The 13368-nt window shown below is 41.2% G+C and overlaps 1 protein-coding gene across 1 annotated transcript in view; it reads right to left on the reverse strand.

Moving 5' to 3' along the window:
- Positions 1-13368, reverse strand: part of LOC140843905 (nuclear envelope pore membrane protein POM 121-like) — a 47066-nt gene that overhangs the window by 17066 nt on the left and 16632 nt on the right. The window contains exons 2-3 of the mRNA XM_073214321.1: positions 1943-2018; positions 89-249 (exon numbers count right to left, since the gene is read on the reverse strand). Of these exons, the coding sequence (XP_073070422.1) occupies positions 89-249; positions 1943-2018 (237 nt within the window). The remainder of the gene's footprint in view (positions 1-88; positions 250-1942; positions 2019-13368) is intronic.

Consider the following 13368-nt stretch of genomic DNA (forward strand, 5'->3'; position numbering starts at 1 on the left):
CCTTTGAGTTACAGATGTTCTGTCAGATGAACAACTGTAGGAGAATAAAGTGGACACACTGGGAGTCTTTTCCTCCAGCAATGCTTACATTGGAAAATGAGCCAGGTTGCTCCCAGGAGGAGCAATCCTCACTGTCGAAGGCCTGCACACCACTCTGGAACTACCACGAGACAGCACACACTTCCTGTGACCGCCATTCCAGCACAGCGTGGGAAGCACATGGGAATACCGGCCCTGCTGGATTGGGTATCATCTTGGATGTCTTGGACGTGTTATGCCAAAGTGGTGTGGTGAAGTCCCACAGTCCCTGTGGAGAATGGGAGACACATCATGGAATCAAAGCAGCTTAAGAATGACAGAAAATTTCCTTAAGAACCATGTGGGTTCAGTTATTTTCCAGAGAGCTTAAGCCTCTAAGCAACAAAAAATACAGCATTTTTATGGCAACTTTCCCCATTCCACCTAAGGGCAGATAGTGGCAGGTATTTAACAGCTGTCCCTGCAATGGATTCAACAACTTTGAGGAGGAAATTGAAAAACTGCCCACACAAGTCAAACTACAGTGGAAGAAAGTGTGCGTAAAGACGTGCAGGGACAAATTTTAGAAGAATCCTTCAATCTCTTATGCTAACTCATCAGAAATATACACCCAAAGTCAAACATTGCAAAAACCTGAAAGTTCACCTTTTCAAATAAATGTACTTATCACGGATCTAGTGTTGTCACTGAAGTTTTCAATTTTGCTGTTATCACTCAACTGGGACTAAACAAAAACAAAAGTCTTTTTAATCTAATCATCTTTATCAGCCAAGTTATATCCATCCGGGAGGTTTCCTGGGTACACCTCTTTGAGGTCGGCTGATACAATTTATTGGTCCAAAGATAGAAAAGTAGCAAAACCTATTAGAGTACTATACTTTACAGACAGAAGGTATTCTTACCTGAAGCAGGGATGTGTTAAGTGATTTACCAAGTATTCTGCTAAACCCATTCTGTATAAAAGTTCAGAGCTTTAAAAACTGAAAGAAGGATTCACAACAATGTGGATGGGGCTAGAGGGTATTATGCTCAGTGAAATATGCCAGGCAGAGAAAGACAAGTATCCAATAATTTCACTCATCTGTGGAGCATAAGAACAGAGAAAAAAACTACAGGCACAAAACAGCAGCAGACTCACAGTACCGAGAATGGACTAACAGATGCCAAATGGAAAGGGACTGGGAAGGGTGAGCGGGAAGGGAGGGAGAAGGGGAATAAGAGGCATTAGGATCAGCATACCTGATGTAGGGGGGTGGGCACGGGGAGGGCAGTATAGCGCACAGAGAAGACAAGTAGTGACTCTATAGCATCTCACCACGCTGATGGACAGTGACTGTAATGGGGTATGAGGGGGGGACTTGATAATGGGGGGAGTCTAGTAACCACAGTGTTGGTCATGTAACTCTAAACTAATGATACCAAAAAAGTTAAAAATTAAAAATAAAAGGAATAGAAAAATGACTCAAAAAAATGAACTGAAAGAAGGGAACAGATCTGACAGCACATCTCAAGCAAAGGCTAAAGGGAGGCAGGTGGACGCGCACCAAGGTGTTTGAAGAGGTGAAAAGGGCACAGAACCCACTTAGGACTTAAGAAAAAAAACTTTCAAAGTCAAGTCCTCCTCGGTCTGGGGAGGGTCAGCATTGACTTACCGGCGATGAGGCCTCCGAGGGGACCCGAGGAAACGAGTGGGGACTGAAGGGGGAATGCGATCGCGGGCCGAGGGAGCCGGTGGGGCGGGGCTTGCGGGGCTTGCGGGGCGGGCGGCGCTTCCGAGGAAGGCCGGGCGCAGGCCCCTGGCCTCCGGAACGGGGGCAGGCTGCGGGGGGCGGAGCTTGCTCAAAACCCCTCCCATTTGGAAAGATCAGCGAGCAGCTCGGGGCTCGCGGCTCAGGCCCCCTACCCCCGGGCCGCGGTGGCCCCGCCCAGCCAGCTCGGCCGCGCTGGCCGCCGCGGGCACCAGGTACTCAGCTCGAGACCTGTTGCCGAGACAGCAAAAAACAAAAAGAAGAAAAGCATTGAAGTCTTTCATAACATACCCTTCCAAAATAAAGATTCTTTAAAATCAACAGTAACTGAAAGACATTTTCTTCATGTGTATTTTGGAATGCTCCTAAAGAGCTAGTGTTTCTTACCATTTTCACAATTTTTAAAATACACTGTTGAAGTTGGAGAAAAGTTTGCATTTCTTCTTGATAATAATGCAAGGCTTTTAAAGATTTCTTTTTGGTGTTTAAAATTTCATAAAATTAATGTTAATCTTAAATTACTAAAGTACCTGGAAGGAGAAATAATGTGTACTTTCATAAAAGAATGGAGTACGTTTTTATTTTTCTTTGCTATAATTTGTTAATGTGACTGTTATATCAAATTAACCTAAATAGGAAAATGAAATACTGGTTATTTTTATATTGTTTGGGCTTGCAGTAGGTGTTTTAAGGCTTGTATGTTCAAAATGCCTTGATAAATTAGATGGCCTCTAACTTTCTGCATTGAGCTTACAATTATTAATGGATAAAGGAAATTTCTTGAGAAATAATTACTGTTCCCTCTGCAATTTCTTAATCTCTATCTGATTTAAAAATCTGTTACTTCTTTAAAAGGCTTCAGTAACAGGTTGACACATTCTTACATCCAGGTTCACATACTGACTCCACTTCAATTCAAATTCCTGTATATTCTTTTCTTGTGCCAACAGTTTTGGCATCAGATTTTAACATATTTTCTCAAGTATTAAAATCTCCATGTATGTGTGTGTTCTGAACACATTCTGATCACTGGGCTCATATGAGAAATTGCATGTATGAAGCACTCATAATTTGAGAATAGTTTTAATTTATTGCTATTAAAAATGTCCTTTGTATACCTGTGCAGTTTCTTTCATTGCTCCCAGGAGATCGTAAGGTCTTGCTACTAAATAACAGTATTTGCTTCCCAAGTTGCTGTATCTGTGAGAAGTTTGTCTTGGTAAGGCTATACTCATATTTAATAATCTCTGAGACAAAAAAATGATTTTTCAGTTATTAAAGCAGAATTCTATAGATCACAAAGATTGCTTTCACAGAAGGCTACTGACAGCAGGAATTTCTAATTCCTATAATTCTGTTTTAACTTCACACTGTAGTACAGTGAGACGGTTCTTGAAATACTCATTTTCCCTTTATATTCATGATCAGAGCAGTTATAAAAAGTACTTAATTCAATGTTTTTCCTGTAATGTTTCCAGAAAGAAAACAGAAACACCTCTTAGACAAAATTCCTAACCATTTGTGAATGTAAAAATGTTATAGAAATTTATCTTATGAAATTTTTGGAACTATTAAGAAAATATTAACAAAACATGTGCCAGTGACTCTGATAAGACATGTTTTAAACTTGAGCTGTTTTCCTATAAAAAATACTTTTGTTTTATAGAAAAAACACAGTAATACTTGATCTTGAAGAAGTAATACATGCAAAGATTTAAAAATGATGTAGATGTTAATTTACCTTAAAAGAAGTATGTATGGTGATGAAATAGTTTGTTTTGAGATACTTCAGTAATAAAACATTAACATATAATATTTCTTAATTGTCTGCATTTGGCCAGGAGCAGCACAGTACCTATGGCATGGTATGTGCACACATAGTATGTGTTATCTCTTATAACTAATCTCTTGTGACTAGTATTTTAGGTTTTCATTTTATTTAATATGACCAACTTTCTTATATTATTTTTGGTAAATTTCACACATCCTATTGAAGTGAACAGAGAGATGCATAGTTGGATATGACTGTTGAGGACCTCTAGTGGTCAAGTATGGCAATGTTGAAATACTTCCCTATTTAATCACAATTTACTAAAACCTACTGAGTTATGGGAGATGGAGGAATAAGACAGTCATTAAATTCAAGAACCTTGAGTTCATACAGAAGGTTGCAACTCACCAGACATTTTTAATTACATTAGCAACCAATCTTCTGAATAATTCTATGAAATAGTATTATTAACTTCATTGGAATATGAGCATATAAAAATAGGAACTGTATCTGCTTTGTGTATCACGTGTTCCCAAAGCCTAAACCAATGTCTGGCACACAGTATGCATTCAGTAAGTATTTGTTAGTAAATGAGTGAGTGAACTCTTTTGTAAATGAAGAAACTAAGGCTCAAGAAGTTTGATGGTAAATATAATACATCTTTTTAAAATTTCACTGTAATGTCACATCCTGCTTTTTCTTTATTCTAAGAAAAACCTTGATGTAATTGTGTTTGAGTTGTCCTTTATTTTAAATATTTGAAGCTTGAATAGATTTGGAGATTAGTGTGTTTTTATGTTTTTATTTTAATACTTACAAAGCACTTAAGTCTGTTCAAAGTATTGTTCTTGGAATAAGGAATGATTGCATTCAGTCCTCAGGACAATGCAGTGAAGTAGAGCTGCTCTGTAAAGATTTGCTGGATAAAATGAATGGAGAAAAATAAGTTAAATCTATAACAAAACACTTATTTTAGCAGCTAAAAGTCAATTTCCTGATTGTGCGATGAAAATACATATTGTTTAACAATACTACTGTAGGTGGTCCTAGAACCTCCATTTAAAAATAAGTGATTCTCTTCTGAGTAAGCAGGTTTCATATGCTTCTTCTAAAGGCAAAAAATTTAGATTTCTCTTACACAGGCCCGAAGACGTGCTGAAAGTGGTGTCATGGATCCCTCCAATAATCCACTCCAGCATGCTAGGTGCTTGGGAACCCAATAAATAGCTGTGGAAGAATAGGACAAACTGTGGTGTAGATCGGAATAGGAGTGGCACTTGACATTTTACATTTTAATTCCAAGCTCTGAGATACAATAAAGGCAAGTGCCTTTAAACAGCAATTTGTGATAGTTTCCATTTACCTTAGCATCAACAAAAACAATTTTTGAAGTTCATGAACCCAGATCTCCTTACAAGTTTAAAAAAAACACATCAACTGTTTCAGAATTACAACCTTTGAAAAGAGTCACGCTCGAAGGACAAGCTGAGAAGGGAGCACAGGTCAGGTTCTTCAGAAGACACGCTAGCAAAGTGAGAGGCACTATTTTTGAACTTTCCCCATTCCTTTCCCCATCCCACCCTTTACTGGACTCACAGCTGACCTTCATGTCACAGCTTAAAGATCACTTATGGAAGAAACTCCAGACCCTCCAAGCCTGGGATGTCTCCACTATATTTAAATTTTTCCTGTCATTGCATTGAACCTGACATGAATTTCCCATATACTTATCTAAATCCCTCACCAAACCTAGCAGGGGAACTCCAGGTCTCACTGGCTCACATTTGCATCTCCTGCCTTTAATGTCTGTGTGTAATGTCTAAATGTTTTCAGAAGGAAAGAGGGAAGGAAATAGCTTTTTACTGGTGGAAATAACCTCAGTATATGTAAAGTGAACCTCTGCCTTAATATTGCTGCCCCACCTGCTGTGAAAGGATTTTTCCTGAGAAAGTGTCGGGGTAGAGTTTAAAGAAGCCTGAAAATATGACTTGCTTATTTTTGGAAACAACAGGAGAGAAGAGAGCAGTAATGAGAGAGGCCTTAGAGTTACAGATTTCTTTTGTTAAATTAACACAATAGATAGTGCTGCACTTTTACAAAAGAAGAAACTTCTCAATTTACTGTGCAGATTTTGATTTTAAAATAGTTTTTAGTGTTGTGAGAGGATACTCAGAGCATAGCATAGATTAGCTGGGGCCTTGCTGCTATCTAATTCAATCCTCACTTTGAACATATGAGGAACTCAGGCCAGGAAGTGTGTTCATAGAGCCTGTTAGCTGGATAACTAAACCCAATCTCTGAATAGCAGAGTGAAGCAAACTGGGACTCTGAATCATCCCGGTTGCTGGCCCCTTCAGTTGGTCTTAAGTGCATGAGGTTCTACCCCACAAATTCCTTGTATTACCTGGTTTTGTAATTGGTTCTAGAGCAATCTACTAAACCACAACACAATGAAACACTTTGATTCATTCATTTGCTCATCTAGCCAATAACTTTTCTGAGCATCTTCGCTGTGTCAGATACTAAGCTGTGTGCTAGTGTTACCGGCTGAGATGCTGTTTTTCTTGATCATGTCTCAGAGACGACAAAGAATGACACTGACAGACAAGAGTATGGAGCAACCAGCAAAGCTTTTAATGAGGAGTGAAAAGAAAAAGGCCCCTGCTAATCAGGAGGGGCTCCAAGGCAGGATGCCGCTAGGGCTGCCATGCCTAGGGGTTTATAAGCCCTGAAGGAGGAAGTTCACGTGTTTGGTCAGGGCTTGTTGCTAGGGTCAGCTTTCTGTACCGATTCTTTCAGGGTGAGGTTTTTTTGTTGACCAGGGTCCCACTTGGCCGGCTGACTACAATGCCCAGCGCCAGTGCCCTGCTTGGCCTACCTCTACCAGGGCAAATACCCTGTTCTACCTACCCCACTGGCTACCTCCTGCCTCACTAGGGGTACAGTCATAAGACTGGCTACTGCTCTCTAGGTTGAAATATTTCAAGTGGTTAAAAAAAAATAGTGTGATGTTCTTTTTGATGGTATTCCACTCAGTTCTTTCTTTGTAATTTATTTTTTCCATGGAATAACTACTTTGATGAGAATAGCTTGTCTTTTCTCATATTGCTTCAGATCAGGACCCCATAAAAGAAATGAAAAAATGGTCTATGTATCTGAGCCTCAAGAACAAGAATCTTTACTACCAGTTGTTACTCAGAAAACAGAGCAGTAAGAATCAAATTCTTAAGAAGAGACTGGAAACAGGAAGGAATCTGGGCTTTCTTTGGGTAAGCTATTACTTAAAAATCAAACACGTCTCTAATACAAGGATGCTTCTCTAACTACACAGGATTTCCTGTGGCAGATGATTTTTCCCCACCACCTCCACTAAGCTCTCCTTTGGTCCTAAGGGTGCCACAGAATAGAGATGGGATCTCAAACCGTTCGCATGTGGAAAGGCTGGTCTCCCTATAGCTGCCTTGGTTATGTCAGAGGAGCACAGCTTCGAGCAGATGCTCCCTGTGATTTAACATCTCAGTGCCTTGTTCCTGCCCCAGCAGATGGCAGAGGAAATTGTCCTATAAAATGCATTGCTATGACTCATAGAACAATGCTTTCTGAGCCTTTGCAGCATCCTCCTGGCTGACTTGTAGGCCCAAGGGACCCCTAGGTGTCCTGGGAAGACCTGGTGTGTTGGACACATGTCCCATGTGCCTGGTCTGTGGTATGCTGGTGTGCAGAGGAGGAGGGGTCCTTGGCCTTCCCCAGAGCTGAGACCAAACAGCTACATCCTCTCCTACATCTTTAGTTTCTCTTCTACTAGTTTTCCCACTTAATCCTACAAACATGCCCAACTCTGTGATGACACCTCCTCTCTTCTTCACCCATTCCTTAGTGTGCAGTTGGGCATGATGTGGCGGTCAGGATAGGCTAGGCTTTGCTGCAGAAACAAAGTACTCTTTGTGGCTTATAGCAACAAAAGTTACTTCAAGTCCATGCTGGGCGTCTACCATGGTCCTCTGGGGCTCTGCTCATCATAGTTGCTCAGGGCCCCAGGCCAGTGGAAGCTCCATCCTGACAAACACTTCAGCAATCACTGGGGTGGGGGAAGAGGGTGTGGGGATGGCCAGACCCTCCTTTTTGATGTTCCTCCCTTGGTCCTCCTGACACAGTCCTGAATTCTTTCATGAGTCTCTGATCCCTCACTCCTCACTCGAGTTTTCTGACTTGTGTTCCTTTTCTACCCTTTCCGTGTAGCTACTCTCTAAGGACCACTCCTTGGCCCTCTTCTAACAAATATTTTCTCTCCTGGCAATTTCTTCCAAATTGCAATTTCCAGTGCCATTTCCATGTGAACAATTTCCAGACCTTTATTTCTAGCACTAGTTCCCTGAGCCCCAGTTTCATTGTCAGCAGCCATCAGCTTTCTCCCATTACTACCTCAGAATCTCATATCTAAGAAGGAACTTTCATTTCCATTAAATCAACTCTGCTTCCAAACTCCCCTGTTTCTGTTGATGTCCCTTCCTCCCTCCACGTGGAAACTTTCCAATTATTCTGGAGTGTGTCTCACATCCAGCCCCTCCCTCTGTTATCACCAAAGCCCATGGCCTTCCCACCTCTCTCCTGGAAGACAGTAGGTCTTTGGCCATGCTTTCAGCTTCTCTCCATGGCTCAAGGCTGCCCACTGCACAACTTCTGGGGAGCACCATTCACGACATATGCTAAGTGAATGGTGCCCCTGGGTTGTGCTGTGCAGCAGCTCTGCAGGCCCACCTTGTGCCCACAGTAATCTGCCTACAGCTCAGCTTCAATCCTGACACACCGCTGCTCCAAAACTTCCCTTGGCTTTCCGTTCCAACCTGAATAAAGGCCACTACCTTGGTTCTATTCCCCACAGGTCATGATGAAAGTCATTCTCCATCTTCTGAACTTCCACATCTCTCCTACATCAAATATAATTTTCTATCATGCATTGTTGAGATTGAAGAACAGTTTTTCTCTTACCTATTTGATAAGTGAGAATAATTCTTAACTGAGGGATCAAATTAATAAAAATCATTTGCTGCTAATGGTGGAAAAACCCAAGCCACAATGGCTTAAGTTTTTTTTTTTTTTTTTTTGAGAGGGCATCTCTCATATTTATTGATCAAATGGTTGTTAACAACAATAAAATTCAGTATAGGGGGTCAATGCTCAATGTACAATCATTAATCCATCTCAAGCCTAATTCTCGTCAGTCTCCAGTCTTCTGAAGCATAATGAACAAGTTCTTACATGGTGAACGAATTCTTACATAGTGAATAAATTCTTACATGGTGAACAGTACAAGGGCATTCATCACAGAAACTTTCGGTTTTGATCACACATTATGACCTATAAACAAACAATCAGGTCAAATATGAATATTCATTTGATTTTTGTACTTGATTTATATGTTGATCCCACATTTCTCCCTCTATTATTATTATTATTTTTATTTTTAATAAAATGCTGAAGTGGTAGGTAGATGCAAGATAAAGGTAGAAAACATAGTTTAGTGCTGTAAGAGGGCAAATGTAGATGATCAGATGATCAGGTGTGTGCCTATGGACTAAGTATTAATCCAGGCTAGACAAGGGCAGCGAAACATCCACGGATGCATAAGATTTCTCTCAAAGCAGAGGGTGTGAGGTTCTGAGCCTCACCTCTGTTGATCCCCAAATTCTCACCTGATGGCCCCCATGCGACTGTGCCTGTCTTAGGTTGTTCCTCCCTTGAGGAATCTTACCCGTCTCTGGCTAACCAGCCATCTTCCGGGGCCATACAGGGAAATGTAAAGTTGGTAAGTGAGAGAGAAGCCATATTGTTTGAAAAGGTTAGCTTTTTACTTCTTTGCAGATTTATGCCCTGTGGCTTCTATGCCCAGCACTTGTCTCGAGGTATCTTTACCACCTGGAGGAATTATGATACTCGGTAAATTCGATATGAGGCACGAATTATATTTAAGGGTTGTAATTAGGAAGGAAGAAGAAAAGCTATAGAGGTAGCATATGGAAGGAAACATGGGACGATTGATTATTTCTTTGACATATCTTCTTGTAGAGTACCTTAAGTATGTATAGGTTTTAAACTACTAACTAATTTGCACACACATATTAACATAATAGGAATACGGTGACATAAACAAAGCAAATCTATAATTACCATCCATCTCCAGTGAAGCCAAGAAAACCATTTAGGCACCCTAGGCATTTGCGAAAATTTATCTATGATATGATGGATATTGTCCAACTGTACTTGAACCATCAGACAAATTAAAGCAGCCCGTTTCTGGGATCTGTTCACATCCCATATGTTCTTTTAACCGTAGATAGTCTATAGTCATGAGATTTTGGGGTGCTACAACTTGCATCCTTCCCAACTCCTGGTTGAGTTCCAACAGTACAGATCCGGTCAAATTCGTTGTCTCACTGTATGCACATGCCAGACAATGGCTTAAGTTTTGAAAGAATATATTGGGTCACACAAATGAGAACTGCAGTGGGCACATCCTGCTGCTCCGGGCACAGCGATGCAGGGTCACCTGAGCCCACTGGTGCTCCTTCCCTCCCTTTCCATCCCAGGAAGCTGAAACCACAGCAGGCCTGTCTGGCAGGCGCTGGAGTCAAGGAGATGTTGTTGCTTCCAGAGATGCTGCCCGAGGCAGCCAGAGAGGAGAAACTCCAGCTTCTCCCTTTTCCTGTCCTCAGATGGCCCACTGGTGCCTTCTTCTCGCTGACTCCAGTGTCTGGGAAGCACCAGCATAGAGGGCTCAGAGGAAGGAAGGAAATGGGAAGGAAAGGGCTGTGTCTGAGAGCAAACAGGCAAACCAGCATCACAGGGTCATTCAGCGTCACACAACGGTAAATGGTGGGGCCGGTCTTGAATTGCAGCCGAAGCTCGGAACCTGTCACCCGATGCTGCAGCCAGCATGAACTTGCATTCCATCTGGAGGCATCGGTGGAGCTATGGCACAGGCAGGAAATTCTGGAACACATATAGAAATAGTTCCCTCGGGCTGCAGAGTACAGAGCTTGCAGAGGAAGGGTGGGGAACAGGACCCACACTGCATGAAGCCTGAAGGTCTGGCTCAAGAATTTGGCCTCGATGTGGGAAGCAAAAGAGAAACTATTGAAGGAGAAGAGTTAAGGTGATTTATTTATAGCTATACAAATGTCAGCAATAGGAAGGTAGTGCTTGGCTTCTCTTCAAACAAAATCAAGATACAAAGTGCAATCATTCTCAAGAAGAAAAATTACAAATGAACTTGCTTTTTTCCTAATTTTGTATGGTAGTCATCTTTGGCACTTATAGGAGAAATCAGGAATGGAAATTTATTCATCCATCCATCCATCCATTAATTCACTCATTTTTTCAAGTGAGGACCTACTGTGAGCAGGGGGGCACAGTGCTGGAGTTTTAGAACATGCTGACACGGATTATTTACTGGGCTTTTCTTATGTTTCCTTTTTCTTTTGAAGTTGTAGGAGAGCACTCCTTGGAATAACCTTTGGTCTGAAGAGATCTGTGGTATCCAGGAAGTACATGGAATGGTTGTCATTCACTTTGTACTTACTCACTTTGTGGTTTTAAATCTCAAGGTCATATGCTCTGACTGGCTTTATTTGAAGTTAAATGGCTCTGCCTTGCTTGCAAATGGTATTAGAAAAGAAGTGTTAGCTAAGGAGGAAAATGTCTTCGGGTGAGGGCTAAACACTGGGTGATTTCCCATTGTTTGTGGAGTGAGACCCAGTTAGTGATTAAGTCCCTTGATACTTTCTTTCATCACAAACCCAGGACACTTGCTATTTGATAATCAGTATATGGGCATCATCCTCACCCACACAGGTGCACCAACTAAATGTCTGACTGTGAGTCATACATTAGGCATGTCACAAAATAGGTTCCTGCAGATGGCTAGCTTTATAAATTTTAATCAACAGGCTGTGAGCCAAAGAATATGAATCCCTAGGTTGGAAAATTGAGTCCAACTCCCTTCCCATGACCTAACACTTAGAAGTCATTCATTCATTCATCCATTCAATATTTATTAAGTACTTTCTGTCTTCTGTGAATTCAACAAAGATGTATTAACATGTACTATATGTACTCACCTCTGGGTTAAGGTCAACAAAATAGATATGGGTCAACTCCTCATGAGCTTGCAGCCCAGCAGAAGTGACGTCTATGCGCAGGGTTTGACACAGACTGTGCTGTAAAAATGCTTGCTCTTCAGCAGAGAAGACCAAGTTGGAAGCAGAGCTGCAAGCCCACTGCGGTAAAGGGGTCGATTACAAATGAGTGGCAGTCTCTCCATTTCCAGGGAAGGCTCTCTTAGAAGCTAATGAAGTAATGAGAATGTGAAAGATAAGAGTTTCCAGATACTTGGGGAAGCATGTGTTGAGTAGAACGAGTGGCAGGGTGCTGAGGTATGGAAATTTGAAACATCACTCACAGTTTGTAATGCAGAGCTATGAAGGCATTGCAACAGGTGGACACAGCCAGGTTATGTGGGGCCTTGGAACTGTGTTTTGTAGCTTGGATTTTTATCATGAGGCATATGGAGGCAGCTAATGGATGTGAAACAGCAGTGACATGATTGGGTTTGCCTTTTAGGAAAACTACCAGCTTGTGACTACAGGAGCTACTAAAGAGACAGGATTAGTGCAACCTGGCCATGCCCCAGATGAAGGTACCCACATGTGTTTTTTGGCCTGATTTTTTTTTCCTTTTTAAGTTGAGGTACATACAATAAAATGCACAGATCTCAGTATACAGTTCAGTGAATTTTGACACGTATATACACTCATTTGACCATCATCCAGATCAAGATACCAAACATTCTATTTCTTCCCCTTCTCCTATTTTATCCACCCCCACACCCTTCCCCTGTGTCAACCACCAGTGTATTCTCTGTGTTTATAAATCTATTTCTTTTTTGTTTGTTCATTTGTTTTGCTTTTTAGATTCCACATATAAGTGAAATCATATGGTATTTGTCTCTTTCTGACTTATTTCACTAGTATAATACCCTCTGGGTTCATCCATGTTGTCACAAATGGCGAGATTTCATTCTTTTTTATGGCTGAATAACATTCCACTATATATATGTACTACATCTTCTTTATCCATTTATCAATTGATGGACACTTAGGTTGCTTCTACAACTTGGTTATTGTAAATAATGCTGTGGTAAACATAGGTGTGCATATATCTTTTTGACTTAGTGATTTTATTTCCTTTGGGTAAATTACCAGAAGTGAAATTACTGGTTCATATGATATTTCTATTTTTATTTTTCTGAGAAACCTTCATACTGCTTCCCATAGTGACTACATCAATTTACATTCCCATCAACAGTGTAGGAGGGTTCCCTCTTCTCCATATCCTCGCCAGCAGTTATTTCTCTTCTTCTTGTTATTAGCCACTCTCACTGGTGTGAGGTGATATCTCACTGTGGTTTTGACTTACATTTCCCTGTTGATCACTGATGCTGGGCATCTTTTCATGTGTCTGTTGGCCATCTATGTGCCATCTTTGGAAAAATCAGACCTATCTTCCTTGCATATCTTTTGCCATGTTGCTTCCTTGCTCCAAACACTTTCTTGAGTCAGTGTTTCTCACTCTACAAATACGAATTTTTGAACTTGCTTCCAAGGCCCTTTGTTAGATCTACCCTGGGGTCCAGCTGTAGATCCTCCTCCTCACTAGAACACTTTTCTTCTCACTGTTACGCAAACACTCCACGCACTTCCGTCTCAGTGCTCTCACATCTTTCCTCCAGATACCTTAAGTGCTCCTTCCTCT

The sequence above is a fragment of the Manis javanica genome, chromosome 10 (assembly GCF_040802235.1).
Source record: "Manis javanica isolate MJ-LG chromosome 10, MJ_LKY, whole genome shotgun sequence".
NCBI classification, from domain to species: domain Eukaryota; kingdom Metazoa; phylum Chordata; class Mammalia; order Pholidota; family Manidae; genus Manis; species Manis javanica.